General features: G+C 37.7%; 1 protein-coding gene across 1 annotated transcript in view; it reads right to left on the reverse strand.

Moving 5' to 3' along the window:
• Positions 1 to 507: 507 nt before the first annotated feature.
• The window catches only part of LOC107088072 (arf-GAP with SH3 domain, ANK repeat and PH domain-containing protein 1-like), a 57,984-nt gene continuing 42,610 nt past the window's right edge, over positions 508 to 15,881 (reverse strand). The window contains exons 15-26 of the mRNA XM_015380008.1: positions 15,376 to 15,509; positions 15,077 to 15,168; positions 14,805 to 14,985; positions 12,576 to 12,661; positions 12,367 to 12,482; positions 11,164 to 11,231; positions 9,040 to 9,147; positions 8,718 to 8,931; positions 6,346 to 6,619; positions 3,947 to 4,121; positions 3,696 to 3,824; positions 508 to 1,751 (exon numbers count right to left, since the gene is read on the reverse strand). Coding sequence (XP_015235494.1) covers positions 1,677 to 1,751; positions 3,696 to 3,824; positions 3,947 to 4,121; positions 6,346 to 6,619; positions 8,718 to 8,931; positions 9,040 to 9,147; positions 11,164 to 11,231; positions 12,367 to 12,482; positions 12,576 to 12,661; positions 14,805 to 14,985; positions 15,077 to 15,168; positions 15,376 to 15,509 — 1,652 coding nt within the window. The 3' untranslated portion in view covers positions 508 to 1,676. The remainder of the gene's footprint in view (positions 1,752 to 3,695; positions 3,825 to 3,946; positions 4,122 to 6,345; positions 6,620 to 8,717; positions 8,932 to 9,039; positions 9,148 to 11,163; positions 11,232 to 12,366; positions 12,483 to 12,575; positions 12,662 to 14,804; positions 14,986 to 15,076; positions 15,169 to 15,375; positions 15,510 to 15,881) is intronic.

The following is a 15,881-nucleotide window of genomic DNA, read 5'->3' on the forward strand; positions in this document are numbered from 1 at the left end:
AATTATTAAAACTCAACAGAAATTGATACAATCTTAACAATAAAAAAGCGGAATTAGAGGCCAAATGACAGAGCCTTAGAGCAAAGAAAAATTAAACATAGACCAAGGTGTAATTTTTATTTTTTTGCTATTCTGTGGGGACATTGCATAAAACAGAATTGTTTTATATAGAGCCCTTATGTTTACTTGGTATAATGTGAGCCACTGTGAAAACTCCAAAAAATACAGAATAATTTTTAATCTAAGGCTGAAAAATTCTATTATTCGCATGTTAAAATACTCTTTAGATTAGAAATCAATTTGAGAACTGAATATACATGGTTTATGGCCAGTAGATCTGATCATAGACTCCCAAGATTTAGAAAAAAAATTTTGCAAGATAAAATAATTCCAGGTGTTAAATGCTGACAGATTCCAATCAAAGACTGAAAACTTAAACGGAAGCAAAAAAGTATTTCAACAAAGTGCAAGTTTAAGGGTGTACACACATGTGCAATCAAGTTAATGTACAGTTTTTTATTTAATACACTTTTCTGTTTACAAAATCCTCTTTCAGCTACACTGAACATGATTTATGTTACATTAAAGGTGAAAACACATTTGAAATGACTCCTCATGCCAGATCTTTTATTTCAGAGGAACCAGTCATTTGATTCAGGATGCATTCACTTCTTACATCACCTGCAAATATTAGGTTTTGGTTGATATGTACAAAATGTTGTGTGTAAGAAGTGAAATGTGTGCAGTTTACTCAGATGTCTTTTCTCCATTTCCTGAATCCTGGAAGTGTATCTGTGTTTGTTTGTGTGTCATGAAAAATGTGGGTTTAAAAAGTAAAAACAGAAACAACCTTGAATGAATTACAGTGAATGGATGCTTTTATTACCAAGTCTGCTTTAAGCACCATTTCCTGTAAGCCAGAGGATCCTTTTTTTTCCCCTCTCCAACATGTTGCTGTTATTCCAGGTTCTCTGGAGACATTTGGCTGGAGGCAACAGAAACTGGATCCTGCACTCTGTCTGCAGCCGGCCGAGGGCTAGAGTCATGGTGGTTGAAGCATTAAGATTGACTTTTTACTGGAGACAGACTGGCAGGCACGTTCTAGGCCAGTCTGCTGCACATACTGGGCAGGTCTGAACCTCATCAATCCCATTAACCTGTAATTTAAAATACTCCTCATTTTTCATTCAGAACCAATAAAGCTGCCAACTCACAGATCACTAGCTGGCTAATTAAACATTTACAGCTTTCCTAGGTCTTCAGAGGATTCCTCTGAATCTTAAAGTGCCTTCAAGAGGTTTTGTCCTGCAGTGAAATTTTGCCTGTGTGTACAAGTCTTTTATCAGTACAGGCAGTTTTTTATATCTGCAGCCCAAATGTTTGATTAATATTTAAAAGAACTATAAAGCCATTACAAGCATTGCTTTATCTTGGTAACTATATTTATGGCAACAAATAAAAGCTTTCAGTTTTCTGTTGCTTTCCAGGATAAGCAAATGTTTCAGAAGGAAACAAATCCCCTTTAAAGGTAATTATCTTCTGCAGCTGCCCTTTGCTCAGTAGATCCTACAGTATTCCTAGATTACTTGGATCCATTAGTAGAGCTCTTTGTTTTGTTGATTTGTTTTTTCCACATGTGGTGATGAAGTCCCAAGGCTCCAAAGTACAAACTAACATCAGTCTGTTAGTTTGTGCACGTAGTTGACAGGAAAGGTCCCACTCCTGGACGGATCACCCTCTATGTGGCCGACCTGTCAGGAAAATAAATAATGCCATGTTTATTTTGCGAATGGGTGGGAAGGTCACTGGCACTGTCCAAAATACATCACTTTATGATAGAGTGATCTGTGTTTACTGTATATAATACCCCAAAATATCTGGAATATTTCATTAAACGTCTATGATAAGCTAACTAGTCTCTGAAAATAACTGCAAATCCAGCTTCACCAATTAGATTGATGTTTTTGACCTAAAAAGACCCAAGCTCATGTAGAACATTTGCAATAATCCTTTTTTGAAATGTATTTGTTTGGTTGTAGATCTGCTAGAATTTGGCCATTCTTACAGTGACTATGGTTTAAAGTTAGTTCAGTAGACGTATTGGAACATAAAGCCTCCAACATGTTTGCTTCCATTAGTGTCACTTATTTAGCTTAATCCAATCATCTCTCTACTGAAGAAAACATCCCCACAGCATGATGCATTCACCACCTTATTTCAGGGTGGGGATGATTTGTTTATGGCGTTTGACTTTGGCTGTCTTGAGCAAAGGAACTTCTTTAATCTGTTCACTGTTTCTGGCAAACTGCAAGTGACGTTTTTGCCTTTCTTTAGCGACCAAGATTGTGGATGGCATGATTACTGTATTTCCTGGGCTGTAAGCCGTTACATGCAGCTTGTAGAGGTTGCAGCTTTTCTGTTGATTTTTCCTAACCACCAGAGGGGAAATAAAAGTTGGAAATGAAAGAATAAGGGTCTAATTTTCATTTAGCACAAGAACATGCAGGCAGCAGGCGCGACGGGGAACAAATGTCCCGAATTCAGACATTTTGACAATTATTTGCCGGATTAAAGCTGCCAAACTAATGAAGAGACTGGGCTCAACTCCTGCAGAGCTGAAATTAAGAGCTGATAAAGCCCCATCTTTCAGTAGAAGCTCTTACTGCTGCGAGCCAACAAGCTAACAGGAGCTGGCATTCTTCTTTGTCCCTGCTCCAGGGGTGATATGTAGAGCTCCTCCTACAGGTTTGGTGGAAGACATATCAGTAGATATCAACGGCTTTTAGACTTAGACAAACTTTATTGTCATTTTGCATATGTTTACCGTAAATAAGCAATTAGTGGGCGCAGCTTATAGTGAGCTGCACTCTATAGTCTGGAAAATACAGTAAGAATTGTCAGATTCTCCCAGATGAGTTAATATCCCTACAAATTGTCCAACGTTACCACGGGCCTCTTAGCTGCTTCTGATTTATTTTAAGTTATAATTCATGCCAGTCAGCTTAAGTGGACAACCATGTAAAAGTAGATATTTAGTTATTCAATGTTTTTATTTTTTTAAATATTTTCATCAAAATGACCTGATTTCTGGTGTTCTTCTAACTTTATGATGCTGTTTGATCACATATGTCCAATAAATAACATCTTAGGCCTTAAGAGATCTCATGCTGAGATAATTTCTTCACCCTACGCTTCCTAATTAGGAGACATTAACTGCAAACAATAAATTTTATATTTTGTGGATGCATTTGAATAAAGGAGACTACTGAATATGCATGACAAATTTTCAGATTTTCATTTGGAAAAAAGTTTAAAAACTGCATGTCCTCCACTTCCTAGTTATGTAAATCCCTTTTTTTGTCCAACAATGGGGAAATTTGCACTCTGCAATATGAACCAATCCCTTGGGGAGCAGTGGGCTGTCTTTGTGTGGCGCCCGGGGAGAAATTAGGGGTTAAGGGTTTTGCTCAGGAACCCAGATTGGAGGTTGTGGGGATTAAACAGAGTACTTGCAACCTTTCAAAGCACAAGCGCACTGCTCTTAACCACTAGCCCAAAACTAATTATGTGCTGCTTTCTGTTAATTCACAGAAACTCCCAATGCATTACAATTAAAACTACAGTTGAGTTTAATAGGGGAACACCTTTGAAAAAATCAGGACGTGGTAAAAATAGAAATCTGTAGTTGCACTCACCCACCAGTGGGGGTCATTAATGGCTGTGACAACAATGACTTCATCTTTAAAGAAAGCAAGCTGCTCTGAGCTGACCGCTCGGCAGTCCACCAGAGCCTTGACACGCTTGTTTGGCCTGTTGACTGAGACCTGAGGGAAAAGAGCAACAAAGCAATCAGTTCACTATCGGTGCAACCTCCCAGGACTGTTAGCTCCTCTGCTGAGGGACATAAGGCTGAATGCAACACAATAAGGTGTCTGTTTGGTTTTACCATAGCATTCCTGCGGGGACGAGGTGCTGGAGAAGGAATAGAGCTGTTAGCGCCTCCCGCTAAGCTGCAGTAGAGCTCCTCCTGGCTGCCCACACAGCTCAGAGACTCAGAGCTACACTTTCCATGGCTGATCCCTCCACTGCTGGTCCGACGATAGGATGTGGTCTTCTCTGAACTAGAGAAACAAGCATTAAAAGAGGATTTTTTTCAATATGGTTGAGTGACAAAAAAGAAAACATTAAATTCTGTATTTGGCATTAAAATGAATTAAAATTATTCTTTTTCCAGGGTGGAATGGTGATACAAAGTGCACCTTTGATTAATGTTAAATATAAGAGAATTTAGTCCACAACTTGATATTAACACAGAATTTTTCAGACCCACACAGGTTTGAAATGTAGACATAGAATCAAATAGACCTCTGTTGATATTTGGTTCAACGTTGCTAAGGAATTAGATAAGGATCCACATGCTTTGCAGCCATGAAAACCAGAATCCTGATAGGATATTTGACCTCTCTCCTTTGCATTTTAGAGTTTGTTTCAATATGTTTATCTGTACATATGTTTATTGGCAAAGTTCACACATTTTCTGTGACAATTCCAGCAGTTTAATGTTGGTCTCCTTTGTCCATTCCAAAATCAGTTCAGATGTGCCTGGGGTCATAGCTGGTTTGAAACACAATAAGGTGTCTGTGTGGTTGCACCATAGCATTCCTGCGGGTGTGAAAGGAGCAATTTACATTAAGAGAGAAAAACCAACCTTAAACAGAGGGGGTGGATTCAGGTTTCAGCTCTCGAAAACCTCAACCCTCATCATGCAGGTGGTCAAAACATCGCTCCAGTAAGCCAGGCCAATAACGACCCTAACTACTCCCCTTTTCAGAGGCACGGGCCAGTTTCGCGTTAATTTGCAGGCCAGCAACGACCTCAAAGACTCATCAGTTTAATTTGCGTGTTTTCTGAACCATAACAAGGCTTTTGTTTGGGCCACTCTATAAGCCTGGAACTTAAACACTACTCCAGACATTTTGAATTGAGAAAACTTTCTGGATGGGAAGAAAAACGTCTTCAAACTTGGAAAAGTCCAGTTGTTTGTTTTTAACTTTTCAGATACCCACAAAGGCTAAATGGGTTCAGAATGATTATATTAAACTATAATGATCTTCTGGAATGCCCACCTAAACCTTTAACCCTTTATAGGGCACTCCGTGAAATACTTTAAAAATCTAAATTTCAAGCCAATAGTGTTATTGCAATCCAGGACAAGACATTATTACCTTTGTAACATTCAAAAAATATGGATATTTTGATATTTTGAAGGTAAAAATGAATATCACCAAGTAACACCAACTTGCCCGAATATATTAAGAAAAATAACAAAAGTGCTTCAATAAAATATCCATGAAAAACACTTAAAGTGAAAGAATAAAATTTTTGGGGGGTACAACATAACCTTAGACACATTAATGTTGATACTGGCACTTACATTTTTTAGTTAATAAACCTAAATATAATTGTTAACTAAAAGTATGTTCTCTAAAAGTATGTTTTAAGTTAATTGAGGCGAGAATATTTTACTCTTAAGTGTCAGTATATGGCCCATTTACTGATTTAGTGCATAATTTAAAAAAAAGTTCAGATGTTGAGACGACCGTGGCAACCAGCGAACCTCCAAGGCTAACCACAGCCAGGGCTAACGTTAGCCCGTCTGCAGCAACCCTCTCTCAGCATAGCAGTGTGTGAAATACCACTGGCTCTGACGGCAGTTTCTGTTTTATTTGGCAAAACGTTCATTTCATTTGTGTTTTTCTGATTGTGTTAATTATTATTCCCACAATGAATGAAAGCAGTAATAATAAATTTTTATCTAGAGACAATATTAATTGTCTAACTATTAAATGCAGGTCCAGAGGAGCTGAGCAAGTGGTGATGTCACGAGTACGTTTCTGTTCTAATTGACACAGATTTGTTCTGCGTGCTCCTGTTCTTCTGGAGTCCATACTTTCCTACGTTCTTTTTAAGAACATACTTCATGAGAACATAAGTCCATTCTAGCATTCTTGTGAATTGAGAAACAGCCAGTGTCTTACTCTTGTTAAGTGTAATGTGACCAAATTTGAAAGCCTCTAGGATTTGAAGAGTGTGCTCTGTTAAATCGATCATTCTTAAAATCCAGGTCAGTCAATGGAAATTAGGGCATTTCCATAACAGCTACCAATTCTCCAACAGATATTACTAAATGTCTAATATTAGCATAGGTGTAGGTATATTTAAGTTTAAAAATATTATTAAGAGAATTAATCTAAGAAAATGAATGGTGATTATGATTTCAAGGAACCTCCTGATTGGAGCTAAGCACAAATATTTATTCTTAGGCTTATCTGCAGCTTTCCTCACCTGACAGGTCCACTGTGACTCTGGTTGGGTGGCTGTGGGAAACAACCAGGTTGGCCATCCCAGGTCTGCCTATGTGTTCGTTGAAGACCTCCCTGTCCATGGGGGGAGCGCGGGGGTCTCACACTCTGACTGTGGATTTCTGTATTTGATGAAGAGAAACTTTGTTTTGCTTGTGTTTGAGGACTGGAGGAGTGTGGTGACGGGTTAGAGCAGCGCCGTGGGATGTGGGTCCCCTCCTGTGCTGCTGTGACTGATATCTGGGGGTCTGAACGGCCTGTGGAGGTAAATATCGGTATGACAAACAAACAAACAAATATATATATATGTATTTAAGAAAGAATTGTCCCCAAAATTTTTATATGTCAACCAAAATCTAAGTTTGTAGGATTTTACACCTGAAAAAAGTCAGCTTATATTGTACATTGCAGTAAAACACAGTTACTTACCTCTTTGGACGGATTTGGCTGGCAGCGGTGGTGGTAAGGATGCTCCCATATGGCCGCTGTTGCCAGGAGGGTTCTTGTACAGGAACTCCAGGTTCTCATATGTCTGACAGGGTCTAACGCCCAAGCCTGAACCATTGCTACCCACCCACTGGGCAAAGGAGGAACCACCGCCGCCGTTTGAAGGAGGGGAGCGGTTTTTGGGCAACGGACTCACCTAGAGGGAGGTAACAAGTCATTACACTTTAACTCCATTTAAAATTTCCACAATCTTCTTTGCCTAAGGGTGACATTCAGTGACAAGGCTGTGTCTTTGGTATTTACTCTCTCATCCAGGTCATCCTCGCTGTCATAGAACTCCTGAGACTGGCTCTCCCACATGTACTCCACGTGGATCTGAGAGTTGAACTTCCCATTTTTGGCCAGCTCCAACTGAAGAAACACAGGTGTAGTTGCAGATTATTAACATATTCTGCAATCCTAAAGCCTAAACTCCATTAAAAACTGAAGTAGAGATGTAACTCTCCCAGGTCACATGCCTCAGCTCATTCTGGAGGATTTAAGGCTGTTCCTTGTTCAGAAGGAATATACAGTTCCTCTTGCAAGTTCTGTCTGCTCGGGGGGGTCTGCATTAGTTCGGATCTATCTTCAAAACCTCCGAAGGGAGGCATGAAGAGTATATTCTGATCAAATGCCTAAGGTTGGGCATTGTTTTAATTTGAAAGATTCTCTTTCAGATTCAAATTCCTTCTTTCAATTCCGACATTGAAAGATAAGGATTTTAAAAGTTATCATGTTATAAATCAGATTACAAACCAGTCATCTAAATGAAACAGTCTGAAATTATCAAAGAAATCTGACTCCTTGGATATCTACTGTAAATTTGTCTTATTGCTACAACAAATTATTACAAAGTTACTTTTAGTATATAAATATCAAATCAATGAGCTTCAATATAAATCTTTTGAATTTTCTTTTCAGAGTTACACTTTCAATTGGAGCTTTATTGTTAAAGCCCTTTTAAAACTCATTTACATGTATCCAGTGTCCACAAAGCTCCTTTATTCCACTCAATCAGATGACTCTGTGTTTCAGTGAGTGGGTTGTATCATATGAAACAACTCTCAAATTAACTAAAATAAACAACAGATGATGTAACGGTTGAAAAGAATGTATCCTCTGTATATTCATATTAGCCATGAACCATCGTTTGCATAAGATAATCCCATCCTTAGGTAACTGACTGGTCATTTCTTAAAAAGACTGTAAGCCACACTTTTGAATGCCGCTGCAACAACAGATGGATGTGCACACGTTCGTATGGATTCTTCTTGGCTGATATTAAGCAGCTTCTATTTCCAATTGACATACCGGGCATAGAAACTAGGAATCGGAACTAAAAAATGTGAGGGAGGTATTATATATATTTTTTTTTTTTTACTATCAATAATCTGGGCCCGTCTTATTTATCAAGTAAGCTTTTATCTTATGAGTCCTCCAGACTTCTCAGCTCATCTGTTTGTAACTAAAGAGAGAAGTTCAACTTAAAGAGTCATTATTTTCCTTATTTTACACTGATCAACCACATTATTCCAGAATGTAGAACTATTGTGTGTTTAAAAGCAGACTAGAGGTAAGGTTTGGCTTTTGACTGAATGTAAATTATTTACAATCTCATTTAAGTTTATNAGAGCAGCGCCGTGGGATGTGGGTCCCCTCCTGTGCTGCTGTGACTGATATCTGGGGGTCTGAACGGCCTGTGGAGGTAAATATCGGTATGACAAACAAACAAACAAATATATATATATGTATTTAAGAAAGAATTGTCCCCAAAATTTTTATATGTCAACCAAAATCTAAGTTTGTAGGATTTTACACCTGAAAAAAGTCAGCTTATATTGTACATTGCAGTAAAACACAGTTACTTACCTCTTTGGACGGATTTGGCTGGCAGCGGTGGTGGTAAGGATGCTCCCATATGGCCGCTGTTGCCAGGAGGGTTCTTGTACAGGAACTCCAGGTTCTCATATGTCTGACAGGGTCTAACGCCCAAGCCTGAACCATTGCTACCCACCCACTGGGCAAAGGAGGAACCACCGCCGCCGTTTGAAGGAGGGGAGCGGTTTTTGGGCAACGGACTCACCTAGAGGGAGGTAACAAGTCATTACACTTTAACTCCATTTAAAATTTCCACAAATCTTCTTTGCCTAAGAGTGACATTCAGTGACAAGGCTGTGTCTTTGGTATTTACTCTCTCATCCAGGTCATCCTCGCTGTCATAGAACTCCTGAGACTGGCTCTCCCACATGTACTCCACGTGGATCTGAGAGTTGAACTTCCCATTTTTGGCCAGCTCCAACTGAAGAAACACAGGTGTAGTTGCAGATTATTAACATATTCTGCAATCCTAAAGCCTAAACTCCATTAAAAACTGAAGTAGAGATGTAACTCTCCCAGGTCACATGCCTCAGCTCATTCTGGAGGATTTAAGGCTGTTCCTTGTTCAGAAGGAATATACAGTTCCTCTTGCAAGCTCTGTCTGCTCGGGGGGGTCTGCATTAGTTCGGATCTATCTTGAAAACCTCCGAAGGGAGGCATGAAGAGTATATTCTGATCAAATGCCTAAGGTTGGGCATTGTTTTAATTTGAAAGATTCTCTTTCAGATTCAAATTCCTTCTTTCAATTCCGACATTGAAAGAGAAGGTTTTTAAAAGTTATCATGTTATAAATCAGCTTACAAACCAGTCATCTAAATGAAACAGTCTGAAATTATCAAAGAAATCTGACTCCTTGGATATCTACTGTAAATTGTCTTATTGCTACAACAAATTATTACAAAGTTACTTTTAGTATATAAATGTCAAATCAATGAGCTTCAATATAAATCTTTTGAATTTTCTTTTCAGAGTTACACTTTCAATTGGAGCTTTATTGTTAAAGCCCTTTTAAAACCCATTTACATATATCCAGTGTCCACAAAGCTTGTGGGACTTATGCGTTATGATCATGTTTATTAGGAAGGAAAGTAGCACAGCAGGAAGGCATCCTGACAGAGTTTATATTCTCAGCGTTGTTCACTGCACCTCTATTCCACTCAATCAGATGACTCTGTGTTTCAGTGAGTGGGTTGTATCATATGAAACAACTCTCAAATTAACTAAAATAAACAACAGATGATGTAACGGTTGAAAAGAATGTATCCTCTGTATATTCATATTAGCCATGAACCATCGTTTGCATAAGATAATCCCATCCTTAGGTAACTGACTGGTCATTTCTTAAAAAAAGACTGTAAGCCACACTTTTCAATGCCGCTGCAACAACAGATGGCTGTGCACACGTTCGTATGGATTCTTCTTGGCTGATATTAAGCAGCTTCTATTTCCATTTGACATACCGGGCATAGAAACTAGGAATCGGAACTAAAAAATGTGAGGGAGGTATTGTATGTTTTTTTTTTTTTTTTACTATCAATAATCTGGGCCCGTCTTATTTATCAAGTAAGCTTTTATCTTATGAGTCCTCCAGACTTCTCAGCTCATCTGTTTGTAACTAAAGAGAGAAGTTCAACTTAAAGAGTCATTATTTTCCTTATTCTACACTTATCAACCACATTATTCCAGAATGTAGAACTATTGTGTGTTTAAAAGCAGACTAGAGGTAAGGTTTGGCTTTTGACTGAATGTAAATTATTTACAATCTCATTTAAGTTTATAAATTTTTTAAATAACAATAATAAAAAAATATTTTCTCTCTTAAAATTTGAATATTTGAAAATGTTTCACATTTGATCACACTGATTTGCTTAGTGTGAGGGATTGTATTTGAGTCAATGAGTCAATGCAATCAACTGGTTTTCCTTAGATAGAAAACTCTGAATCAATTTGACTGTATGATCTGGTTGAACTGTAAAGTGCCTTGAGATGACTTGTGTTGTGAATTGGCGCAATATAAATAAACTGAATTGAATTGACTTCTTAATCACCTATTACCTAAAACCCACAAAAAAGTAAAGCAAATTAAACTTTAGGCATCTAGCGGAAAACTGCCAATAACCAGGTTATTTATAATCAAACAGGATGTGACAAAAAGCTTGGTTTGATTCATTGGGGCTAATAGCCAGAAAAAAAATAAGACCAGTTAAAAAATTATGCACCCTGGGACTTTCTATGGAGGAAGATTTATGCGTAGTTGGGCTGCACAGGGAGTTTTGTTAAGGCAGGCTTTCCAGCTGTGGAAGTTATGCTACTTTGTCTCTGGATTCGGCTTTCTAAAAGGTATTCTAATTTTAAAACTAGAGCTCACAAGAGAGAATGAGCAATCTCCTAGCATTTTTGTCAAACCTTTACAGATAGAGGAAAAATATGGTCTCACCAGCTCGATGCAGTGAGTGTGCTGCAGCCTCTTTGCCATGTCTAGAGCCGTTTCTCCACTTGAGTTCACTACAAAAAAAGAACATTAAATCTCAGAGCTTTATTCATCGCCTATGGTACAAGAAACAAACTTGTACATTAAATTGGAAAAGCATCAATCAATTTTTTGTTTTTTACAACCCCCTAAACACACACCATAAACATGGTGAAACTGTGGTGGCTACAGTGGCTGAGGGGTGCAAACACCATGTAAAACATGATTTCACAGTAAATTCAAAAGGTCCAAACATGAAACACATGTTGAGAAAAAAAATACTGCAAGTAGCAAAAACAACTGCAAGTTAGGAAAAGATGCCAACTGCACTGCATAAGAGAAGTGCTCCAAACATTAGAGGGAGACAATCATCAACTGATGAGAAAATAATATGGACTATTATCTATGGACCACATCTTTTAAAAAAAACTAAACAAACATTGGATGTCATCCAGAAGACAGGTGGAGTAGTTGTTAAAACATCTAATTTAATGTGTCTTTTTGCATGCTCTTTGCACCCCATGGACACCATTGATAGCAGGATCATTATGTGGTGATCTAAGTCCAAGCTTTGAGCAACTCTTTTCAACATTAAAAATGGAGTTGCAGCATCAGGGTGATTAGATGCTGTTATTCCAGCTCTGACAAGCAACATAAACAGAGCTGAGAGGAACATGGATAGAACAGAATCCTGAAAGAAAACTGATTAAAGGCTTCGATGATGGGGACAAAAACTATAAAGGCACATCTAGAGCTAAAATGCAGTGGTTTGGATCAAAACTTAAACTATGTGTTGGAATGACCTAAAACTAAAACCAATTGGGAATCTGTTGCATGAAAACTCTCTTTATACAATCTCCTTTTTGGCTGTCTACTCTAAGCATTTTGTAAAGAACTGGCAGACATGTCAGACTCTTAATGTGAAAGGCTGGGAAGGAAGTACCCAAAAGAATTGCAGGTGCAGCAAAAGGTTGTTCAACAACATATGTAGTCGTAGAGGGAATACAAAAATATTCAAGACTTAAAAGATTTCTTTGGGGAAGTAAATAAAGATGTGTTTTTTGCAATAATCAAAGTTTGGTCGACAACATGAAGCATTAAGTTTGTGTTTGTAACGTTTCAAAATGCACATAAAAGTTCAGGGAGGCTTTCTATCACCATTAAAAATACCTGTGCGAATAGAAGCTTTTGCTTTGAGCAGAAGCTTAAGTGACTCTGTTTTGTGCTGTAAGACGCTGTAGTGAAGAGCTGTGTTCCCATCTACTGTTGTCTTCTCCAGACAGTTGCTGCAGATGGAACATATGGCACAGACAGATGGTGTTAACTCTTCTCTGAGTGCTTTTAAAGGAGAAGAGAATGGATGTCATTAATGGTCTGACCTGTTCTGGCAGAGGAAATCCACCAGCGCCAGAGAACTTCTCTCCTCTAGACGTACGGCGAGGTGAAGAGCCGTCTCTCCCATCCCCTGAAAGAGGAACAAAAAAAAAAACAGAAGTAAGACAAACCGTTGACTCAAACTCTACTGCATCAGCATTACTGGAACTTTTTCCCCCAAATGGTTGTAAACTCAGGTTAAATGATAAAGGAAAGGAATATATGATTAAAAATGTTTATTGTGTTAGAAAAGATGCTGTTCACCTGAACATTCTGGACATCAGCTTCTCAGTGAAATATAGATTTTTTTTTGGATGGACTAGTTTTTTAATAAAAACGTTAAAATCTGGGGAGTTTCCTACATTTCTTTTTTTATTTGACCCAGAGGAACTTTATTATAGCTTTATGTTTTATAACAGTGAAAAAAAAACATTTGTGATAAACAAAATGCTTAACTGTTGGTTGTTTTGATCCTAGTTTTTATTGGCGGCAGAGTTCTATTTGTCTAAACTCTAAGATATGTTCTTGATGGATTTGTATTAACACTTAACCCTCACCTGACCACGATATCCCAGTGTCACACTAGTGGGTCATTTTAGTGGAGAGCTTGAATCAAATTTAAATTAATTATTTTTTATTCATTTTCAATAACTGTGATATTAGGTGCCTTCAGAGGTGTCAAAAGTATTAATGTTCATTACCCAAGTAGAAGTATAAATCCGACAGTTAAAAAAACACTTTTGTAGAAGTTAGACTATCAATTTAAGCTTTTTACTCATTTAAAAGTACCATTCTTTTAAAAACTACTTCAAGGATAAAAGTAAAAATAATGCAGGAAAAAATGTTAAGGCCAGAAGCTTTAAAACTTATACTGGTTACTTCACTACCCTCTTAAAGGAACATTTTTCTACTATTCTGCAGGATAATTTCCTCATACTTAATTTTCTTATTTTTATAACTAATAGCAAAAGTGTCAAAATTAATTTTGCACCATCTTGAAAAAACTTTATGTACGTGGTGAACAACAAATTGGTGCAATACCAAGTCCAACCACAAAGAAATTCATTGTCTGGGTGAAACAAATGATTTTGTTGTTTTTATTTTATTCAAATACCCAGAGGCCATAATGGAAAACACGCTGAAATAAAGAAAACTAACAAGTCTATTTTTAAAATTTAAGGAGTAGAAAGAGGACATAATTGCAAAAAAAACGTAAGGAGTAGAAATGAAAAGTTGTCTAAACAATAATTACTCCAGTAAAGCATAGATAGCCAAAATTTCTACTTAAGTAAGGTCATAAAGTATGTGTTCTTTGTTTCTTTACACCTCTGAGTGCCTTTATCTGATCACTTTATTTATTAAACTAAAATGAATGCAAAATATCCCTGTATAGAAGAAGGCATAGATTTACATTTAATCACTGCTGCACTTCATTGAATGGAAATGTTAATTTACTGTCTGAAAGCTGCACTAAACAAAAAAATGTTTGTCTTCACTCTGTGTATGCAAAATGAAAATAAAAGTCCTTTTCTCAACCACTAAAATTTGGTCATGATTGTCCATCTACACAAACTATTATTCTTTTTCATGACAGAATATTTACCATCTACCCAATTAGGTGAAGCTGCTCCTTCTATCTAAATAACTAACTGACAACCAGTGAGAGCTTAGTGCTTGATTCTACAGCAAATCATATATTTCTGTGTTAAAATGTGAAAACTCTCCTGCAGGTTCATCTGTTTGAATGAAGAGCAACAGGAGGAGCAGCAGTGTCTGTAATTGAATACGCCCGTCTTATTTGCTCTCATGAGACGCGAGCTTTCACCCAAAAGCTGAAATAATAAAAGAAAGCCAACCAACATAAACAAATAACATCTCACAACCACAGAGTAAATCTCCCCCACATGCTGTTATGGCCGTCCAGGAAGTGTCTAAGTTAGACGGTGATTAAAGAGATGAAGTCAAGGCGTTGGAGGGGGACGGCAGAGGAAATAAGAGATGAAAGGAGGGAGGAGAAATGTAAATTAAAGGCCAAAAGAGACCAAAGAACGTTTGCTAAACTACTCAAAGGAAAAGGCAAGCATAACTGCTCTACTACTAACTACATATGCTAGATATTTTATTGTTACCGGTATATTTGCTTTTATGAAACGGAAGATTTTAAATATCATCAAGAGTTACTGTCTTAAACAAGCTTGTTAGAAACAACAAAACTGTCTGTAAACATCACTAACCTGTCCTTCAGGAAGAGTCAGCGGCTTGGACAGGTCCGTTCCCTCAGCATAGAGCTGCAGAAGCGAAACAAGGTCGCGGCTCCTGACTGCGTCGTACAAGCGACCCGGATCAGACTCATCCCTGCGGAGGACGTACCGACGCTCTGCATACTTTGCCACAATGTACTCCTTCCTGGCATTCCTGAATTTTGAGGAAACATAAATAAAAAGCATCTAATAATGTTTTTGTCAAATCAGTCAGATGTTTGTCTGACGGAGGATCAGGAACTTACATGTCACTTTGTGGCAACGGTTTCACAGAGTCATTTGGGAGTCCTGCCTCCATGATGTCATTAAATCTAGTGTTGCCGATGCTGACAGCCAACTGAAGGAACAACACAAGGCATGAAATGTCAGGAAAAAGCGGATACTTGATGTTTTATTAGCTCTATGCATTTTACACAACCCTTTTTATCTGTATTTATGTTTTTTTTAGCATCGTCTGTCTGGTGAGGCAAAGATAATTTTTCACTTAAGTGGACAATAGAGATTTATTCTATTCTATGTTTGCGTTCATTTTCTCTTTCATTACCAGCAGTTCTGAGGTGCTGAGCAGGTCCAGAGTGAGCGACTGAATCCTGGAGTAATGAACTCCTAAATCTCTATGGATGCCAGAGCATTCGATGCATGTAAGGATGCCCAAGTTGGTAGACAGCCATGTTGGATCTGATCCAAAAAAAGCAGAAAAAGATCTTATTAGGTAGGTTAATATAACACAGGTTAATTTCACAATAGTAGAACATGTCATAAAGGTAGTTTCAGTAATTCAAAGAGTAAAACTCAATAATTACAGGCAAAAGATGAATTAAAATTATTCTAATATTATGACTTTTAAAGCTAAATTAGTACTTTTGTTGTCTTTGCAGTCATAGAAAAGGACTGCTGCCTTTACTACGGTGCACATTTTAGGACATGCTGAGTTCTCAAGAAAAAAAAAAAGTTGCTTTTTTCCTGATGCCTGACAATTGACAATTTTTTTTTTCCCGATAACTTATTTTTCTGAGACATGAGGATGTCCTAAAATGTTCATAGGACTTG

This window comes from Cyprinodon variegatus, unplaced genomic scaffold (genome assembly GCF_000732505.1).
Source record: "Cyprinodon variegatus isolate N-32 unplaced genomic scaffold, C_variegatus-1.0 Scaffold205, whole genome shotgun sequence".
NCBI lineage: Eukaryota > Metazoa > Chordata > Actinopteri > Cyprinodontiformes > Cyprinodontidae > Cyprinodon > Cyprinodon variegatus.